Source organism: Meriones unguiculatus, chromosome 10, assembly GCF_030254825.1.
Source record: "Meriones unguiculatus strain TT.TT164.6M chromosome 10, Bangor_MerUng_6.1, whole genome shotgun sequence".
Lineage (NCBI taxonomy): Eukaryota > Metazoa > Chordata > Mammalia > Rodentia > Muridae > Meriones > Meriones unguiculatus.
Window position 1 is genome coordinate 74,600,286 of NC_083358.1, and position 22,023 is coordinate 74,622,308.

The window sequence follows — 22,023 nt, forward strand, 5'->3', positions numbered from 1 at the left end:
TATCCATGTGTAAGATTTTTTACATACACATAAGAAGCCATTCACAGAAGCCATTCACAGAGCTCAAGCTTCAATCTGCAAGGCTAGAAGTCAAAATGGGGGTTGAGCCTTGGTCAGAAGTAAGGATGTGGGGGCCATTTGAAGGGGTCATAGGGCAGGTTCTCATCCCAGTGGATTCTGTACTGACTGCCAGATATTAGTGTAAAACATGACCTAAGTTAGGGAAATACACAAGAATCCATACAGCAGCGTGTTACGACTGCCCCTGTTTACCTGTCTCTGCTCACTTACATACAATCTGTTTCTAACAGTGTTATTTAACAACTGGAGAATAAATTTCCTGACACAGAGAAGTCTCCACCTCTAACTATTACACTCTCCCCTCCCCAAGGAAAAAAACATAAATGGTAATCCTCATTACAACATCATATGCTCAGAATATGGCTGTTAGCTGTATATTCTCAAATCCACCTTATTCTGGACCCATCTTAGCAAAATCATTCTTTAGGAAAGAGATCTAGTATTTAATGGAAAGAGAAAAAAATGGCCTTCAGTTTGCCATCTATTCATATAGATAAAACTGTATGTTCACAACACCATTTTAAGCATTAGAAAGTAAATTCTTCCCTGCATGGCTCCCACTCCATTGTTAGGCTGGAATTTCAGAACCAAGCCATTAAATCTTTATAGACTGGAAAATGAGGAGCATCCTGTTGATAACCACACAGCCTTAACAGCTGCCCACTGTTCTGAAGTGCAATTGTGCTAAGGAAACAAATCTGGTATCAATGCCTCCGAAATAGCCCAGAGAGCAATTAAAGGAGAACCACTGTGTTTTATTATGTCAATTTGACGAATATGTGTTGTTGGCAGGCTTGTTCCTGATGTCACTGGAAAAAAAATAGAAAAATGAGGGGGTTTTATTCTTATTATTATTATCATTATTAGAAATGCCTTTATTTAAAGGCTGTAAATAAGCCAAGCGTATAAGTGAGGCACCACAGAAAAAGGAATGCTGGAGCTAGGCATGGCAGCACTTTTAGAATCCTATCACTTGGGAGGCAGAGGATAGAGGACTGTACAACCTGGGCTACACAGTGAATTACAGAGTAGCCTCTGCTACAGAGAAACACCCTCTCTCAAAAAGAAAGGGGGGTGGGGAAGAAGAGAGCAAAAAAGAATGGGTAGTTTTTCATAAGCTGCTTAAATCATGCCAGGTCATAAACACTGAAATATTCAGTTACCTAAAGCGTTGAGACAACCGCTACAATGTCTAGCGTATTCATCAAAGGCTGAGAAGTTAAACTCTTCCCCTTCCTTAGGAAGGAAACTTGGAGCTCCCTGCCGCTGATCACTGTCCACACTCAGGCAGAGACCTGGGGGCGGACTCAGCTCCAAGGTGCCCGGAATATCAAGTGCTGACATGCAGCTCAGCACCTAACTTCTTTACCCTCCCTCCCACCATCAGGGAAAAGGCTACTGTGAGACCTCTGGCAGCAGTGTGCTCTTGTACAAAGGGCACGAAGCCCAAGAAGCAGGCCAAACAGTCTTACAGGCCCCAGAGTCAGCATCAACTGTATATCTTGCTGGATTTAAAGCTACACCTGCCTAGGTGGCTTCCCTGGAGCCTGCTAGCCTTGGTCTTCAGTGTCCAGGTGTATAGCAAAATTACCTGCTCCATGCCTGCTCAAATTCTTGATCTTCTAGCCATCCAATTGGCATCTGCCTATCCTGGCCACCTTAGGTCCATTAACCTCACTCACTCCTAATGCTTCTTCCCAGGAAGCTTCTGTCCACTGACCTGCACCATGCTCCTTGCCCATAAATTCCCACAAGCAAGCTTTATTCAGAGGTGAGCTCGGTTCCATACTGAGGCCCTTTTCGCTACTGCAATAGTTTCTGAGTACAACTTTACATCACTACCTTAGCCACTGTTCAGCTCTGATTTTCTCTGACACACCTCGGCTAAGTTACATGCTCTCTGGGCATCTGACGCCTCATTGGCAGGATGGGAATAAAAATCCATGGGTTACATAATACATGCAGAGCATCCGTTCAGTGTGTGAATCATACGCAGGCACTCGAAGAGTTATTTCTACTTTCTTTGTATTATTAGTGTATTATTAGACACTAAGAACATCCCAAATCAGGCCAAGGGCTGTGTTTAGACGTGAAGCCTACGGCCAGCAAGTCATCCCAGGCTCTCTGCCATATTCCAAGTTCTAGGATTTTTACACACACTTACGAAACAGCCCTATGAGATACAGGCAGTGCCTTTACGTGGAGTTGGGATAGGGACAGTGAAAACCTGCAGCAAAGAAATGACTCTTTTCCAGCCAGCCAATAATCTATACTTTAACATATTGTATCAGCCAGCCAGTGCCTGATTTAGTTACCCAATTTACTCCTCATAAAACCTATAATACAAACGCAGGAAAGCCAGGCATGGTGGCACACACCTTTAATCTCAGCACCGTGGAAGTGAAAACAGGAAGAGCTCTAAGTTCAAGGCTAGCCTGGATGACATAGCAACATGGGGAGTCCCAAGCTAAGCCAAAACTACATAGTGAGACCCTGTCAAAAAAGAAACAAAACCAACCCGACAGGCATCTATTACTGACAATATGAAGACGGCATCCCAATAACAGAGGGTAAGGACACAGACTATATAGAGAAGGCACAAACTACCCCTCTGGACTATGATGAACAGTTATCTAAACTATCCAAAAAGGAAACCCCGTCTGTATGGAACAGAGCCATGTCAACTCATTATTCTAGAGCTTCTCTGAAGGCACTTCCGGCCTGCTTTCAAAGCATGCACAGTTGCAGTTTTCAACCACGGTACTGTTAAGCATTACCAGAGACTGGAACCGCAGTGCACAGCTCTGGCATCAGACTGCGACGGTGCAGATTCCCTCTCCATCCCTTCTACCTGACCTCGAGCAGTTGCTTAACCTCTACCATGGGTCTCCTCTGCAAACAGTGACTAAGAACAGCACTGCCCCCTAGGGTGGCTATAGGTACTAAGTTAATATATGTAAATGGCAAATACAGTGGGAGATTTAAAAAAAAAATCTACCTGTGGCTAGAAAGAGAGAGAGATTGCTCAGTCTTAAGACTGAGCTGCTCTTCCAGAGGACCCAGGTTCTACTCCCAGCACCCACATGGTAACTCACAGTCACTGGAAACTCCAGTTCCAGAGGCTCTGATACCTTCTTCTGGCCTCCATGAACACCAAGCACACATGCGGTACACATATGTACATGTAGGCAAAGCACCCACACACATAACAAAAACGTTAGTGGGCTATGACATTTTATCTCTTAGTCACTACCTAGAACTACACTCGCGTATAATCAATCTCTATTATTTATTCCTTCTTCAGTGAAACTGATCCACGACGATTCTTAAGATGGGTTAAAAAACAGCCGTATTGTGGAGAATGTGGATAATGAGGAGGGAGCAGGGAGACAAACTTGTTAACCCGCCAGACAGTCCAGAGCTGGTGCTGACTCACAGTGCTGGACAGTGTGAATCGGCACATCTGCATCAGAAAGCACCGGAGACCTCTCCTAAGACCAAACAAATGCACATCCATATCCAGCCGTTCCCCTCAGCAATAACCAGCAGACAGTCCAGTAAGGCAGGTGCTGAAACCCACACCAGCACACTGTTCACAACAAAACCTGGAACACAGCCCTAATGCCCTCCACAGTGTCGCGTGAAGTCGCACAGGAGAATATCACAAACAGAGAATGAACGGTCTACCACAATGACTCCTGTTTTTACGCAGCTCAGGGCACCTCTGAAGCATCTCCCAGAACCTCCAGGGCACACGGGTTCCACACAGGTTCAGACACTGCCTCCACCATTTACTAATGTATGGTTCTGAGCAAGCTATGCAACCTTTCCACGCGGTTAAGCTCCTGAACCCTTGCTCTCTGCCTGCTATCCAGTGCACTGCATGTAACCTTCAGCGCGAGGGAGCTGGACCCTCTCTGGAAGTGAGGGCAGTGCCTACTGTGCTAAGTACAGGGTGGCTCAGCAGGAACAGGGACAAGAGCTTCTGGATGCTTGGTGGATAGTGACGTTTATTTCAGAAAATTTAGCTTAAATGAGCACCTAGAAAACGTGGTGTTTTTTTTTCCCTCATGTATAGTTAGTAAAATATGAAGTTAAAATAAGACAAATTAGAAAAGGTACAGAATAGAACATAAAATACTTAATCCTACCTGTACATCTTTTTACTTTTTTTTTTTTTTTGGCTTTTCAAGACAATGTTTCTCTCTGTAGCAATAGCTGCCTAGAACTTACTTTGTAGAAGATACTGACCTTGAACTCACAGAGATCTGCCTGCCTCTGCCTCCCAAGAGTGCTGGGATTAAAGGCCTACACCACCACCATCTGGTAACCTGTACATCCTTCAAACAAGCCCTCAGGTGCACGTAAACTTGGTTCAAAGCTGGTGCCAAACTGGCAAGGGCTCTGGCCGCGGCCCTGAGTATACTTCTGCATCATTATTATGTCCACTAGACTTGCTCGTGTGGGGAGTGAGAGGCCAGGGCAGGTCCTGGCAGAGCCGGCTCAGGACAGACCATTGCAAAGGCCATCTCAGCGCCCAAGAGTGCCAGAAGCAAGAAAGCTGCACTTTCCTCCTTCTTCCTCAAAAAACAAACAAACAAACAAACAAACAAAAAAACAAACAAACAAAAAATGTAAGTCCAGCTGACCTTCGCTAAAGTTGGCCATAAGGAAAGAAATGCTTCGTTAACAGAGGGGGACGGCAAAGAACATAAACATCAGGCTTTTCTAAGTCCCCAGGTTTATCACTGGCCAACTGTATCTCCTCCTTTCAGCCTGCTGCTTTGTTTTTCTGCTTTTCTTGCATAAGGAGGTAACAGAGGATTCAACCCCATAAACCAAGCGTCAATAAAGATTCTTAGGCTCCCATCCCAAACAGTCACGAGCCTTGGATTATCTTTTTAAATGTTTGAAGGAATTTATGTCACATTGCTTAGATCTTTTTAAAAATGGGTTTGCCTCTCAGATAAATCTAAGTGAGTTCATCTCCCTCTACAGAAGGGATGAAACGGAGCTGTAATAATGTGCATTCCGTTTTTATCTTGAAAACACAAAAAGCTGGCTGGGAATTTCCCACCCACCACTTCTGAGGTCACTCAACTGATCTATTAACTCATTTGGCAAATATGTTTTGAAAGCCTACTCTACTCTACCTTGAAACTAAAACCTAATTTTCATCTTCTTTACATATGGATATAAAAGGATCTCAAACATTCTATTTGATCACAGGCAGAATTCCAAAATCCTGCCTTCATATGAGGAAGCAAATTTTACTTCCTGACTCATTCATGCTCCAGATGAAAACTGTCTTCTGGGAGCTGGAGAGAAGCTCGAAGTTAAGGTCTAAAACTGTTCTTCCAGAAGTCTTAGAGGCCTAAGTTCAGTTTCCAGCACCTAGGCTGGGTGGCTCGCTACTACCTGTAATTCCAGCTCCAGGGGTGAGGTCTAACGGCCATGGCCTCTTCTACAGAAACCTGTACTCATGTGTACACACACAGCCTCGCATAGACCACACAGACATGGTTAAAAATAAAATACATCTTTTTTTTTTAAGAAAACTAACGTCTTGCTAAAAGCATTCAGATGGACACGCGCACATGAATGTCCTTGAGGCCAGGGGCAAAACAATTATTTGATTCTGCAAAGTTATCTATCCTAAAGGCACATGTGCTGGAAGTGTCCTATCTAGTTTGGAACTGCTGGGAGGTGGTGAGACCTTTAAGAGACAGGACTAAAGGAAAGTCATGGGGTCCTGTCCTTGCGGGAAATACTGGGACCCTGGCCCCTCCCTCTCTCTTTCCCTGTCAGGCCACAATGCAAACACTCTTCTGCCCATCATTCCCACCACCAGGTGCTATTTGACCACAGGCCCAGGAGCAACAAGACCAAACAGTTACACACTGAAGCACTCGGAATAAATGTTTTTTCTGTTTGTGAGTCGATTACTTCAGTTATCTGTGAAAACAGCTGGCTGATACCCTAAAGTCCCTTTAGCTCTTGAAAAATTTAGAAAAAGCAAAACCCACGCTTCATCAGTCCTCTGCCCTGGGACTCTAAAAAGAACAGTATCAGTGCTGTTACAACTGTCGGGACCTTAGCTGGTAGATACAAAACAGCTTTGTGCTGCTACATCATTCCATCTGTGTCTCCCTCATAGCTTTGATCAAGAACCACAAAAGGAGCCAAAGAAACCTCTCCCAATTTTCCTAACAATAGGATGCCCACAGGGTGCGAACCAGGGGACATTCCCACAGCAGGAGAGTACTCAGCAGTGCTGGATGTTTAGAACTACTGACCAGGGAAAGGTCAGTAGGTCAGCTGGTGACGCTATAGTGTTCACAGTGTGTCTTTAGCACTGCACTGATATGCTGGAAGCAGCCTACCTCGGTTGGCCCAGCATACATCATAGGAGATGGAAAGATGGCCACCACTGTCGTCTCAGGATTCAAGATGCCCTCCTCCAGCACTGCGGCATGCTGCTTCATACGCCACATCAGAGGAACATCATCATCCTTTGTCCAGCCACCGAGCGGATGGAGGAGGAGGACAGGGCGTCGGTATCCCCTCTCCAGAAGCTGCTTGTGGGTGTCCTGCATTAACAGGGCATGTCCATTGTGCACTGGGTTACGCAACTGAAATGCAAAGACAGCATCTGAAAAGAGAGTTTCCAGAGTTAGCACTTTCCGGCACCGCCTTACATGGGACAAGCCACTCTTTCCAGAATGATGCTTACAGGTAACAGATATGCAAGCTCGGAATCAGCAATGGGCAGAGTCATGGACTGCTGGCTGCTTATTCCAAGACAGCCAAAATTTGCGGCTGCTATTCAGTATTGACAGCCTTTGCTCACCTAAGGTCATATTATACAGGAGCCTTAGACTCAGGCCAGTTACTCCTTTCCACAGGGGAAATGACAGCAACTGCCAGACTTTCTTTCAGTCCTAATATTCAACTGCTTACAACAAATATAAATTCATGGCCTCTGTGTTAATGACGCATCCAGTCCGTCAAAGGCCCTATGTCCCGAGTTAGTAATCAAACTCAGGTCATTTTCAAGGGCTTTATAAAAGAAGAAAGAATATTAAGATAGTATGGTTTCCCTTTTACTTGCTACCCAAATTCATACAGATTGTTCCGATTGAGAACAAAGCCACTGCGTTGTCATCTGACATCTGGACTCAGGATTGCAATGTAGCAGCAACAATATCTCTTGATAATAATGAGAACCATTGTCATTATTCAAACGGTGAAAGCTACAAGAGTAATTGAATTGATTAGCCATTGTCTGCTTACAATCCTGGTTTCATTCCTCTATGCTTGCTACCAGGGGACCTCCATCAGAAGCCATGGTTCTTTGATACATAGAATGATGCTACAGAACAGAAAAACAATCTTGGCAAAAACAATCCTCTGTGCTTCCTGGTCTCTGAACACCTGACACATCACCCCACCATCACGACTGGACTCAGACTCCAAATTTTCTTACTCTTATTTATTTTTACACTGCCCCTTGCGCATAACCAGCTCTGAAGTACAGTGATGTACGACGGACGCCCTTGGACTGGTATGAGTTCCTACACTGGGAGCCTGCCATGAGGCTTCAGTATTTAAAGGCACACAAACTAGCTGATGTTTAGAGCCAGCAGGGCCATGGCTGGGAAGACAGAGTGTTTGGCTAGACAACTTCACATAAAAGAACACTGTGGTGATTTGAATAGGTATGGCCCCCACAAGTGTTTGAATGATTGGCTCCTGGGAAGAGGCACTATTGGGGGTGTGGCTTTGCTGGAGTGGGTGTGGCCTTATTGGAGGACGTGCGTCACTGCAGGTGCTGGCTTTGAGGTCCCCTATGCTCAACCCCAGTTTAGAACACTGTCACCTTCTGCTGCAATCGGATCAAGATGGAGAACTCTCTGCTTCTCCAGCACCATGTCTGCCTGCATGCTGCTGTGCTTCCCACCACGAACATAATGGAGTAAACCTCTGAAACTAAGCCAGCCCCAAATAAATGTTTTCCTTCATAAGAATTGCCTTGGTCATCGTGTCTCTTCACAGCAATGAAACCTAAGACATAAGCTGGTCCCAGGGCCTGGGTTATTGCTGTCATAAGCCTGGCCACGGTTTTGTTTGGAGGAATGTAGATTTTGGGATGTTGGATTAGGAAAGCAATGGAATGCTTTAGGCTCTGCTTAATGGACCATCCTAGCAGCAACATGGAAGACAATGGGGCTGAAGGTAATCTGAAATGTGGGGGCCTGGCTCAAGAGGTTTCAGAGGGAGAAGAATTTCAGAATGTTGCTTAGGGATTGTTCTTGTGATAGTTGGTCAAGAATATGGCTGCTTTTTGCCCTTATCTGAAGAGTCTGTCTGAGGCTAAGGTGAAGAGATTTAGATTAATTGCATTGGCAAACAAAATCTGGAAAGGCCTAGTATAGACTCTGTCCAGCGGTTCACTCTTATGAGGAAACTTCTGAGAAAATATGGCAAGCTTAGAAAGGAAAAACACAAAATGTATAGTTCAAGGGTTAAAAGGGCACCAAAAACATGAATGGAACCAATTTCTGTGTTCAAGGAGATAAACAGATTAAAGATAGAATGAAATTAAGGGAGTGGTGAACTCAGGGCAAGATTATCACCCAGCTAAGCCTTCATCTTGTGATAAGGAATTAAAGAAAAGCTTAGGTCCAGTTGAGGTGATACATTCCATTAATCCAAGCACTTGGGAGACAGAGGCATGCCGAGGCAGGTGGATCTCTGAGCTTAGGGCCAGCCTGGTCTACAGAAGAAGTTCTGGGACAGTCAAGCTTAGGCAGTGGAAAAAAAAACAAAACAAAACATGGAAAACAGAAAGCTGGTGAAAATGGAATTGAAAGGGGGGGGCTCATATTTTCAGCGCCAGCAAGTAGCAGAACTTGGTAGATTCGGCCATGTGGTTCTGGCTTTAGACTCAAGGATAAAAGAAAGGGTTTATGAAATCACCCTCCACAACTAAGGAAAGCTGCTGAAGTCAGGAGTGTGGCGGGGGGGGGGGAGTCCTTGCATGGGGGCTCAGAGAGGCCATTGTGTGAAGCTGTGAAGGTGAAGCCTGGATTGCGCTGGAGACCCCAAGAGGTTAGAGATGCCACAGCCCGGGGATACCTCCTGGGGAGAGCTGCTAACAGGGTGTAACCAGCCCAAGAGAAAGAAATGTGCTACAGCCAACAAAACTGAAAGGAGTTGGAATATTTTGACATCAGACATGGAGATGTGGAGTTTGGAGTTTGCCCAGCTGGTTTTCAGTCTTGATTCGATCCAGCATTTCCTCACTGTGCTCCCGTCCCTCTGTCTTGGAATGGTAATTTATATCCTATGCCATGATATGTTGGAAGTATGTGATCTGCTTTTTGACTTTTATTTTATAGGGGATTACAGTAAGAGAATGCATGAATCTCAGAAGAAACTTTGAACTTGGGACTTTTAAACACTGTTGGGACTGTGATAGAATACAGGGTATTTTTGAATTTGGAATAAATGCATTCTGCATTATGCTATGGCTATGGCTACAAGCCTAAGGGGGCCAGGGAGTGGAGTATGGTGGTTTGGATAGGTATGGCCCCCATTTGTGAATGCTTGGCCCATAAAGAGTGGCACTCTTAGCAGTTATGGCCTTGTTGGCATAGGTGTGGCCTTGTTGGAGCAAGTGTGTCACTGTAGGAGCAGGTTTTAAGGGTTCCTAGGCTCAAGCTTTTCCCAGTGTGATGTAAAGTACCCTTCTACTGCCTTTGGATCAAGATATAGAACTGTGTCTGCCTGCATGCTACCATACTTTCCACCATGATGATAATGGGCTAAACCTTTGAAACTGTAAGCTAGCCCCAATTAAAGAGGGTTGCCATGGCCCGTGGTGTCTGTTCCTAGCAATGAAACCCCGACAGACACCATACAAATAAGCTACCAAACTGGATAATGGAAAAGGGTTTTCACCATAGAATCAGGACCTAAGTACAGAATAGATAAAATAAGCTAAATAGATTATATGATGTGGACTAGAATTAAAAGTGTCAGTGTATCTTTATGCTTTCCAGCTATGGCAACACAGATACAGGAATACATATATAAGAGTGTATGAATGAGAGAGAGAGAGAGGGAGAAAGAGAGAGAGGAAGAACTGATTGCAAGGTGTTCTACGAGTACCAAGCCCCACTCTAGCTCCTTATATGCATAGCCCTCATATTTGTAGGTAGCACATGCAACATGCTTCTATATTCTTTGCAGTGTCTTCAGGTCACTCCCAATGGCTCACAAAATGTCAGTTCTATTGGCATACTGTATGCTATACAGTTAGGGAACAGTGATAGCAGAGCCGGCAAGTTCTCAGTAAAGACACAATTTTACTCCTGAATATTTTTTGATCCAGAGTGAGCTGGATCTGCAGAGCGGGGACCGGAGGATCAAGAATCTGAGCGCTGGCGTTTGGCACTATTTGCCGCAGGGTAGAACTAGCAGGGAGGTGGGTGTTGTTTAGCAGTACAGTGCTTGCCTGGCATAGCAAGGCCTTGGTCACAACTGCCAGCACAAAAAGAACTTTAAAGGGAAGGCCAGTTGAAAAGGCAGGAGTAGCTACAGATCTGAATGTCTCTACTCCACATACTTGTGAGGCAATAGTACGAAATAATTTAAGCTCACGTTAGGAAAGTGAGAAAGACTAATATTTTTAGTAAGTTAATGTCACTTACAATAGGTTTAGGTCAAAATTGTAAGCCACTTGCTAACAGTGCAAACCATACAGCTTGATTCCTGCAGCGCTCTTGACAGAAGTGAATGCAGTCATGAAGAGATGGATAATAAAGCGCGCTGAGGAATAACTGAAATGATGCGGCATGCACTCTACTGACATTTCCGGGCTGTGAAAGGCAAGTTGAACACTAACTGTTCAAAACTGAAGAAAACTAAGACACCTACCCTGGATTCTGGACCAGAAGAGACAGGAAGCTAGAGAACAAACTGGTGACATCACCGCAGTAAGAAAGGAGGCCGGTGGGGGTAGAAGGATACTGGAGAGACGGATGTGTGGCTAACGGCACTGGCAGGTCTCTCAGAGAACCAGGCTTCAATTCCCAGCACCCACGGGGTATTCGAAACCATCCTTAACTACAGTTTCAGGGGATTCAGGCCTTCTTCTGGACTCTACGGCTACCAGGCACACACATGGCACCCTTACATACGTGCAACGAAACACTCATCCAGAGAAAACCAAACAAGCTATTTTTTTAAGGACCCCACTAAGAAGGACAATTGCATGATTTGGGTGGAAATCAGACCCAGGAATACTGCATCAGTGGTGCTCTTCTGAGTTGATAAGCGCAAGGCAGGGAGGCAAAAGACTACCCTTACTTGTAGGAACTATGAGGGCTTTTGTCTCAAAGCCACTCTCAAAGACAAGACCATGGAAGAGCAGCAACTGTAGGGTGTAAGTAATTACGGAATCTTTGTTTAAAGGTACAGGAATTTTAGCCTTGGAATATTTCTGTAACATTTTAATCATTTTAAAATTTAAAAAAAGCAAAGCAGAAAACTAAGACAGGAAAGACATCAGCTAATCACAATTTTCAGCTTATTATGATTCAAATGAACTAAAAAAAGATTCACTTTTTTTTTCTCTCTTTTTTAAAATGAAAATACTGGAAACTTGGGCAATTAAACATTTGATAGTTTTAGAGCTAACTTAGGATGAGGCAAGGGTGTGATGCTTATGCTCTGGAAGGCCTCTGTTGAAGGGATACATACTGAAATATTTAGATGAAATGACATGGAAACCAAGACTTGACTCAGAATATGGCGAGAGCATTCAGAGAGGGCAAGTAGTGGCACAGATGAAAGGAGAATGATCCCAGCAGGCAGCACTGAGGCTGGCTCAGGAGCATGGGGGCTCATCAGACTGTTATCTCCGCATATGTTTTAAATTCCCCGTAACAACATGTTTTAAAAGAGAAGGCGCGTGTGGGGGATCCGAAGCAGAACTGCTTTTAAATTCCGTTATATAACCCTCACTTCTGCAAAGCTTTCTATGAGGCTGTTGACCACACATGAAAACAAACTTGACCCCTAAAAAGCCTTGAAGGCATTTGGGGCTTCGCAAGCCATGGGGCTCGGCTGCAACCACTCAAACCTTCTGCTACAGTGCAAAATCATCCAGGGACGGCACTTGAACCCATGAGCCTGGTTATCTACCAGGACATTGTGACTGCCACAGTTAGCTACAGTCTGTGGAATAAGATAGAATAGAAAGAAGGAAAATAAAAGAAAAAAGAAAAAAATGGTGTAGCAACATCCCTGCTGTCCAGAGGGGATGAGTTGTCCCAGAAACATAAAATCATTCATTTTGTCAAAGACAGATGGTACATGGCATAGGGCAACCACACTGTATTCTAAATGTACCTTAGAAAGGATGCCAGTACTGAATAAGGGCTGTGAGTGGAATGTGAAGGGACCTGTGACATTTTGTAGAAAATTAGCCCGACCAGACTATCCTGGACTGACCCAGGAGAGTACAGAAAGTAAGTGGGCAGAGACACTAGAGATCAAAGCACTGTGCATGTCTGCACATAGAACAGAACTCTGACAACTCTTCCACTTTCTCTATGCCCTTAATCAATGTGTCCTGCAGGGCCAATTCACCTGATAGACTATACCCTGAACACTCTGATGAGGTCACAAGAGCCAAGGGCAGAAGGCATGGCTCTGTGTTAGCGCCTTGCTAATTTCTATTAACTGAGCAAAACTTGGCCGCAGGTTCAAACCACCTCTCCACCTGCCTGCCAAGATTCAATTCCTGCCACCTTGTCCCCATCTCCAGTCCTGTTCCCTAGCCTTGGAGCACAGTCCCTAAACCCTGTGTCCAGAACTCTCCAGACCTCCTTTCTTCCCTCGGGCATGCTCAGACCCCCGTCACCTCACCACCAGTGTCCAGACTGACTGTTATCTCTCCCCAGTCTGACAGAGCAGCAGACAGGGATAGGGAAGGTCTGAACAGATGAAAAACTCAAGTTCAGACAAGCTAAGGCGACAGTGTCCTCGGGAGTCTGCAATTTAGTCAGAGAAGGAAAGAGCAAACATTTGGTAGAAGGAACCCAGGTCTTTCAACTCCAGCAGCTCTGTTTGCAGAGAAGGGTGCTGACAGTGTGGAGAGTATGTGACGGGAAAAAAAAAAAAAAGAGCATGGCTTCATTCTTCACCCACATTAAACTGCTAGACTGTAATCACCCAGCCGGCTTGTTGCTTCCTGCTCTGCCACACAGCGAGCATGAACCTCTTGCCAAATCCCAAAGGCACCACTGCTTTCTGTCTCTAGATGAACAGCTACCCACTATCTTCCTAGCCTTAACATCTGCTAAACAGGGCGCTGACCTTCTAACCTCATCTGCCTCTTCGCCTAACCCCTCTTTAAAATAAACAGCATGGGCCACGCAGGCTTTGAAGGGAAACTGTCTGTAAATAAGAGTATTTCAGTACCCCTGGCTTAGGGCTTAACGCTTGATTTTTGCCTAGTCTCCTAATTATTCTTTGTGCACATACTTTACACAGCCATAACCAAATAGATGTGAAATTTCAGACTCTGATGGGCCATCTGGGTCTGACCGCCCGCTTCTCTCTTTATACCTGGAGCAGCAGGGTTAAACGCTGGGCTGTGTAATGTTCCACTGACATACTCTTTCAGGAACTACACACACGACTCCCTACCGTCAGCTGTACTCAGTATATCAGCCATACCTCTATGCCCTGACTTCCCAGCTCATCAGGTATAGACACCCACGAAATTAGCTCAATATTTACTACATTCTGTCTTCCCACTTTTCGTACTACTGTCGCTACAAATTCCATGCAGTCTATTGTTCATCACTTTCCCAACCTCCTACACCATGCCTACGTAAAGGGACCAGCTCCCCCAACCTCCACGCCCTCCCCCTACACACACATACTGGACTCTTCTTCGCCAGGCGAAGAGGCAACACAGTGAGACATGAGTGAAGCTGGAGCCCTTCCTTTCCAGCAAGTGACTTATACTGGGTAAGTGGGAAAACAGGGAGGAATCAATAGAATAGTAACAGGGCACCTGGTAAACACAAGCATATCAATTAGCATTTTTCACCAGCTGGTACTCTCATATTCCAAATCATGATGACAACAAGCTGGTATTCTCAAGATGTGAGGTAGGAAGCTTTCATTGACTGGTCTCTGTGTGGTTTACTCTCCACACCCACCTCTATTTGTCTCCACTATCTGGCGGGGATAGACAGGGTTACTGAGGAAAGGTGCTGGGCTCCTCAGTGACAGATGGAAGGCTCCAGCAGGCAATCAGAGGATATATGAAGAAAAAACTGGAAGAACCTTGCCAACCTGTAATGCCTTCACATCATGTCCACAGCATCCTCCCACTGGGCCTTCTCAGAGGGCCATCTCACAGCCAAGCCCTCAGCACCACACCCAGAGAAGCTGCTCGCAGAACTATGATCTGTACAGCTCCTCATAGAGCACCCCACACACTCAGCTATGTCTCGTAGTGTCTCCCCAAGCACTGTCTGATGACCTGACATCAGAACACAAATCCATGCTGGGCCTAGGGCTCATACCTAGAATCTCAGTGCTCAGGAGGCTGAGGCAGGAGAATACCATGAGTTCAAAGCCTGCCTAACTATAGAGTGAAACTCTCGGAAGGAAGGAAGGAAGGAAGGAAGGAAGGAAGGAAGGAAGGAAGGAAGGAAGGAATTACTTCCTGCCTTACCTGATGTTACCAGCCCAATTCCCCAGAACTACAAGTTCCCATAACTGTGCCCATCTCTTCTTCTGTGCTCACTTAGTTAAACTTGAACCCTATCCAAAGATCTACCTTGCAGCTAGAATCTGCCAGACAGAACCTTCTCATCTAGTTTCCGGTTACAGCACCGCTAGCTCAAGGCTTTGCCATAAGAGAGCACCCTGACTTCGCAGACAACTCTGCTCCTGACTCACCAACCTCCTATACGGGCCCCAACTCGGCCTAAGATATCCATGTGCATCTCTACTCATTCTTTTAAAACAGTCTGTGATTCAACAACTTAACAAAGCCCTCACAGATTGACTCACATACTGAAAGAAAATATGTGAAGTTTTTTTCTTGTAACCAGCAGGACACCAACGTTTTGTGCAGAATGAGTACTAGCTGGCTCTAGTTCACTTGTTAAAATCCTTTCTCTCTAGACTACCAATCATCTGGATATTAAGAGCCTGCCATTACTAAATGGCTCACCTTCCAATTAGCAATGCAGGCAACAGAGAAATCTCAATCCTTGCTGGTCCAAAATGGCCTCCAATAGTCAAATTGCTACATCCATGTACATGGGATAATATTCTATACCATGAAGCCAAAATGCTTAAGATGAGGGGAGAAAAACAGAAACTGGCATGCACAAACAGTCAAAAACAAAAATGAGTGACTATTCCTGCTTTCTCTCTCTTGAGCACATCAGTAGACCGGTTGTTACTGGCTTCCTAACAAGTAAACAAGAACTACAAAGTAAACTCCCTCGGTCTGTTGCTTATTTGCCTTGGTCTAAAACGGAAAAGTAAACAAAATAACACCACAAATCTTTGTTGTTTGATGTAAGGCTAATAACTGGCTCTCAGCTACTTTAAACAAAGTCGCAATCACTCATTATGCAACAACTTCCCTAAATGACTTAAAATGTTTGGCTCACAAAGAGCACAAAACAGATGGAATAGTAAAGTCTCTAATTATGAACAATAATTCCACGATAAGATGTCTCAACAGGGATTGAGGGAGGGAATACATGAAATGAACTATCTGTTACTAATGATTATAAATAAAAGGCCCAACTAGAAGTGTCTTAAATAATTTAAATATGTAGTATCTCTTTAAATATGAAGTCTGGAGACAGATGACAGAAACTCAAGGCCGAATACATGTTTAGGATTCTCATGAGCACAGAATGGCTGCAAGAACTTGCAATTCTCTTTCCTCACTGACAGCACCCAGATGGGGGGAAAAGGAGAGGAATGACAGGCAAAACTGTTCCTTCATTTGTTTGTGTCTTGGCATACTCCAGTTTCTTGTCAAGAGGAACTTTGTTTTCTGGAAGTTGACTCTCTCCTTTATAGTTCAATGGCCAGAAGCAGTCTTCATGGATATAAGGGAACTGTGTGCCATTACTGCCTGATACCAGTCATCACTTGTCAAATGAGCCCCAGTATGTCTGAAAGCAGGAGATGAAGCTGTACTTCGGCTGCCATTATATGTAGCACTCAGAAATCATTGGATGTTAAACCAAGTGTGATGGATATTCTTGTTTGTCAACTTGACCTCTAGAATTAACTAAAACCGTTGTGGAACAAACAACTGCTGGGCTTTTGAGGCTTCCATTGGTAGACAGCCATTGTTGGGCTAGCTGGACCACAGCCCACATGCCATTCTGATAAATTCCCTTTAGATGAATAGATAGACAGATACACAGACAGACAGACAGAGACTGAGTGACTGACTGATTCATTCTATGATTTTATTCCTCTAGAGAACCCAGACCCAAGTATCCGCTTCAAATTCACAGAGAAGTAAAGTTCAAAAGACAAAGAGGGGTCCTACCGTGCAATTGAAGAAGCCAAGCAAGAAATGAGAGTCAGCAATGAACAAGGCAGGGTGAGCAGAAGCCACTGAGCAGTGTGGCCCATCAGAAGCCACTTAGGTCTACATCATCTTATGGTCATATGACTTCAAATTCCAGCCACGTTCAGCAGGCTCAGGAATAAACAGATAACCCTTCTCTAACCTTCATATAGGTTAACCCAATATATGCAGGCCAACTTCAGCTCATACAGAAACTCAGAAAACTTAACTCTCTTACTGTGTGCCAGATGCTATAAACAATGAGTTTACTCATCTGATCTCATTTCAATTTAAAACAAACAAACAAGCAAATAAACAAAAAAGCAAACTCTGTTGGGCATGGTGACGCACAGGAGGCAGAGGCAGGCAACTTTCTGTGAGTTTGAGACCAGCTTGATCTACATAGTGAGTTCCAGGCCAGCCAGAGCTACAATGAGACTCTGTTTCAAATAAATAAATAAATAAATCCCTATGCATTTGATTCCACAAGTGTTCTCATCAACGGTCAATGAGCCTTACAGAGGAAAACAAGAGATATGAAACTCCCAAACAGTATGGCAGGACACTGTGCACACTCAGGACTCCAAACAACCTGAAGCCAAGATGACTGCTGGGGTCATGCAGGGCTGTCCTGACCCACTGCTGGTATCATCTCCTGGGATAGAGGGTACAGGCTCTTAAGTATAGCTTAGTGGTCAGCTGTCTTCCAAATGGGCAACCACATCCATCCGACCCTTCCAGGCCACCTCCACACAGAGAGCAGTAAGGAGTGGTACTGAGGCTTAGGGCCTTGCTAAACCAAGTCAACTTGCCACCTCTGCTGATGGGTTGACCCTGAGCACACTAACAATGGCAGAACATTTGCGCTCTCAACAGTCTGGCCTGGTCTGCAGGGAATGCTTTCAACAAAGCCCTGTCAGTTTCTGGGCATGAGAAGAGGTATCTGGTGCACATGGCAGCACATCATTTACCAACGCCCGTGAGGTGGTGTGTTTGGTGAGAAAACCCTGTCCCAGAGCGCTTGTGAGAACATATCTTGGCCTTTGTGATCATATTGTTCCACTTCCTCCCAGACCCAAAATGATGAGAACACCACAGGACTGCTCCTAAGGCAATTTCTTCCAATTGATGCTTAACGTCTTCTTTACCCAGAAAGCCGCCTCTTGTGTTTATTTTGAAACCTCAGCACTTGGCATATGAGCAGGCAAGGATGTACAACAAATACAAATAATGGAATAGGCGTGGTAAGGTGGCTTTGCTCCAACATTTGTCCTGTGAGGGAACAGTTCCGATACATTCTCTTCCATAGTTCTACTCAGCTTTAACATGTGAGTTTTATAATAAACAGCCAGTTCGCTCTTAACATCCATCTTCCATACCATATGCAAAAATGTTAGATCAAATTCTAAGAATGTAGCAAAGTATAACAAGACTACAGAGGCCAGGCCTGGCTGTTGCTTTCCTTTATATATTCTATTGCCTCGGATACCTTTAGCTATCATCCTGTTATAGACATTTGAGATACATCTAAGAAAAAGTTCTGGAACTTTCTCTCTAAGCAGTCCCATACTAGATGAGTAGGCTTTCATCTTACCAGCATTCATATCTTTAAACTTCTGCTTGAGCTCAGTCGGGGTAAGACGATACTGATCAAGACCATCGTTCCAGTAAATTCGGTCAAGAACCTGAAGATCTCCTCCAATCAGCCAATCTCCTTGTTCCAGGACCATCTAACAGGAAGCAAGAGGAAATTATTTGCTACAATAGAGGCAAGAGCATTACTCTCACAGGAGCAAACCACATTTTCTGCAAGCTGGACTCCATCTTAAAGACTGAGCTATGATTATGAACACCACTAGAATTAAAGGCGCTGAAGAAAGAGAATGCCGTACTTCTTAAAGTACTTCTGACATGTGTTTGAATGAATTTCTGAAAAGGGACCAAAACCTAAATGAATGATTATTACTTTTTCAGTTTAAAAAAAGAATATTTTTTTCCTATCTTGTTTGTCTTCCAATCTCAAAGTTTTGACACTAATTATTGCTGACAATCAAGTGTATGCAAATTTGTCAGGCTCGCTGATGAACTCATGCACAATTCCTCAACTTTTACCTGCCTCCCTACCTCACCCTGCATCTGGAGGTGTGCACGCTCAGGACCCACACATACAGGATGCAGCTGACGTTCACCCTTCCCTGCACTGCACTGGCTGGTGCCTAAATGCACTTCACTTCTCCCAAAGCTCAGAGTCTACTTAAAACAACTGAGAGAGATTTGCCTTCAGTGCTGACATTTCCGCGCTCACTACACAAGTGAGGCACTTTGGGGAGAGGAATCTTGCGTCTCTGATTTTCCACAACAATACAATGTTAAGAGCCCAAAAGTAATCTGGGTGCTGTGGCGCATGCCTGTACTCCAAGCACTCGGGGAGGCAGGAGCAGGAGGATCTCTGTGAGTTCCAGGCCAGCCTGGTCTACAAAGCACATCCAGGACAGCCCAGGCTACATAAAGAAACCTTGTTTCAGAAAAACCTAAATAAATAAATAAATAGCCCCAAAATATTAAGCTACCCTGGTGCAAGTTCCCCTGTGGCCTGCCTTCACATCTTCTTTGTAGGAACATGATTAATATCTTTCCCTACCAGGCGGGCAGTGGTGGTGCATGTCGTTAATGTCAGTACTCAGGAGGCAGAGGTAGGTGATCTCCGTGAGCTTCAGACCAGCCCCGTCTACAAAGTTGAGTTCCATGATGGCCAGGGCTACACAGAAAAAAACAAAACAACAACAAAATACTTTCCCTACCACTAGATTCCAAGAGAACAAACCTTTGCCCAATCCATCCTGTACTCCAAGCCAGCACTGAGCTCAGAGCCTGGTGCCCGGCAGACACTTTAACTATGTGTTACAAACTGGGATAGAAACACAGGCTTCGCATGCTCGGGCTCCAGATTTAATGCCCAGAATCAATGATCTTTTAAAAAGCTAGAAAGGGTCACTGAATAAATATTTACACACACCAAAATGACAAGACCATCTGCCCGTTAAACTCAGCTAAGGTCCAGTCTCTATCCCGCAAAATTTCACAACCCAGAAGAACAATTAACACACAGCTGATGGCCGCATCTCAGCACAAATGTTAATACCACATGAGTCAAGACCTTAATGTAGGGGTGGTTCTTGCATGTTGTTCCCCACTGCCTGGCACAACGCTCCTCTTTCCGGTGCTCAAAAAATTCAGGATTCCGAAGGATAGCCACACGGCGGCCCTCATACATCAGAGCGAATGCTGTACAGCCATCCAGCCTCTCTTTCTCCTCATGTGTAGCTGTCAGAACTATAGGCACTGACAAGTTGATGACACCTCCTGCAGGACACACAAGCGCACAGCTTATTCAATGGTGATCTTTGTCTTCGGTGACACAATTCAAATAACAACAACAAATTTTTTTTTTTTTTAAAGTATCAGGCCAGTGACATGGCTCAGCACTTGCCACCAAACCCGACAGTTTAATCCCTGGAATCCACATGGTAGAAGGAATGAACTGACAGCCGCAAGCTGTCTTCTGTCCTCAACATGTGTGCTGCGGCATGAATGACTACAGATGCACACAGATGAGCATAGACATGCAACAGATTAACTATTAGATAATTAACGGGAAAGCAGTTTAAAGAACCAGCACACTGTCACTTGAGGACATGGCACAAAGTACCACAAAAGCAACGAATTTCTTCAGAAAGTTAAGAGAGAGAGAGAGGTGAAAGAAGAGCAAAGGAGTAGGTGGGGAAAGGGAAAGAAGGGAGGAAGGGATAGGGAAGAAAGGAAGAAGATGGAGGAAGAAAGGAGGGGGTGGGAGACAAGGGGATGGGAGAGGAGGAGAAAGAAAACAAAAAACAAAAAAAAGAACCAACACCACATCAGACACTAATTTTCACAAGTCATCCAATTGTCCTTGAGGAAAAAAAAAATTAGATAGAATTACAAAAGTAAAAGAAACCATTTACAAAGGAAGAATTGGGTGGTTGTCACCGTCAAAAATATATTGTGCATCCCATTTTATGAATGAGACCACTCTATTTCATGACCTTTCCAAGAAAAATTTAAATCTTTGTTAAAAAAAGAATGATACATTTCAAGTGGCAAACTGATTATGAATCCTTGAGTATATCTATATGATAAAGATAGTCTGAATTTTTTCTTTTTTCTTTATTTAATGTTAGTGTGTGTGTGTGTGTGTGTGTGTGTGTCGTATGTATGTATGTGAGCAGGTGCATGCACACGGAGTCTCTCAGTAGACTGACATTTCTAGAAGAAAGACCAGCCACCAAGCTCCCAGGATCTGCCTGTTTCCACTCGGTTCTGGGGGCACAGGTACACACAGCCATGCTCAGCTTTTACAAAACTGCCAGGCTGCACTCCAGGTTCCCCGGCTTTCGCAGCAAGTGCTCGTACCCACAGAACCATTTACCCAGCCCTCCCACTCTTTAATTACATTTTTAATATGGTCAGAATCAAATCACTGTCAGCTGTCACTGGCCAAGAAACAAAAGCACTAATCAGTGGCTCCAATTAATCTAAACAGTGTTCCCAGTGAGCCCAAGGCACAGTCAGTTCCCAGCCTATGACACTCCATAGGTTTTGTTTTGCTTTCTTTGTTTTTTGAGATTGGGTCTCTCTACACAGCCCTGGCTGTCCTAGAACTGGCTATTTAGGAAAGGTTAACTTCAAATTCACAGAGATCTACATTTCTCAGCTTGTGCTAGGATTAAAGGTATGTGATGTGCCACCATTCCAGCTCTGTGGGCACTCTTAAGTTCCTATCTGGATTTATATATTGAAGAAACTGTTCTGTGTAGAGAATCATGAACAAAAAAAATTTTGGATAAAAGCTGTCAGCCATCAATGAATCTGTATGCATTTCTGAGATTACAAGGAACAGGTTAAGATGAGAAACTGCTAAGCCAATCTGCACTAAATTCCAAGGAGGAAAAGCAAAATACAATATTTGATCTTAACAGAAAACACACATACGAGCAAAGCAGACCCTGAGAGGCCATGTGCCTTTATGTTCGGTTTCTGCCCTGGCTGCCCAGCTTTCCTTCTTCCTCCACAACGGATAACAGTTACAGGAAAGAAAAGGAAAGATGTGAAGATGACCCCATGGTTCACTTAGCCTGTTCAGAACCCAAACAGCTGAGCCTTCATGACCGCTCTATTGAGATGCCGTGACTGTCGTCATGAGAAGTAACAAATGCCGGAAGTCACGCCTTGCCTCCTTTACACACACACTGTAATTTTAGACGTAAACC

General features: G+C 44.4%; 1 protein-coding gene across 3 annotated transcripts in view; it reads right to left on the reverse strand.

Moving 5' to 3' along the window:
* Papss1 (3'-phosphoadenosine 5'-phosphosulfate synthase 1) overlaps positions 1-22,023 on the reverse strand; it is an 82,201-nt gene that overhangs the window by 26,222 nt on the left and 33,956 nt on the right. For all 3 annotated transcript variants that reach the window (XM_060392679.1, XM_021663892.2, XM_060392680.1), the window contains exons 8-10: positions 19,875-20,080; positions 18,312-18,447; positions 6,465-6,733 (exon numbers count right to left, since the gene is read on the reverse strand). In XM_060392679.1, the coding sequence (XP_060248662.1) occupies positions 6,465-6,733; positions 18,312-18,447; positions 19,875-20,080 (611 nt within the window). The remainder of the gene's footprint in view (positions 1-6,464; positions 6,734-18,311; positions 18,448-19,874; positions 20,081-22,023) is intronic.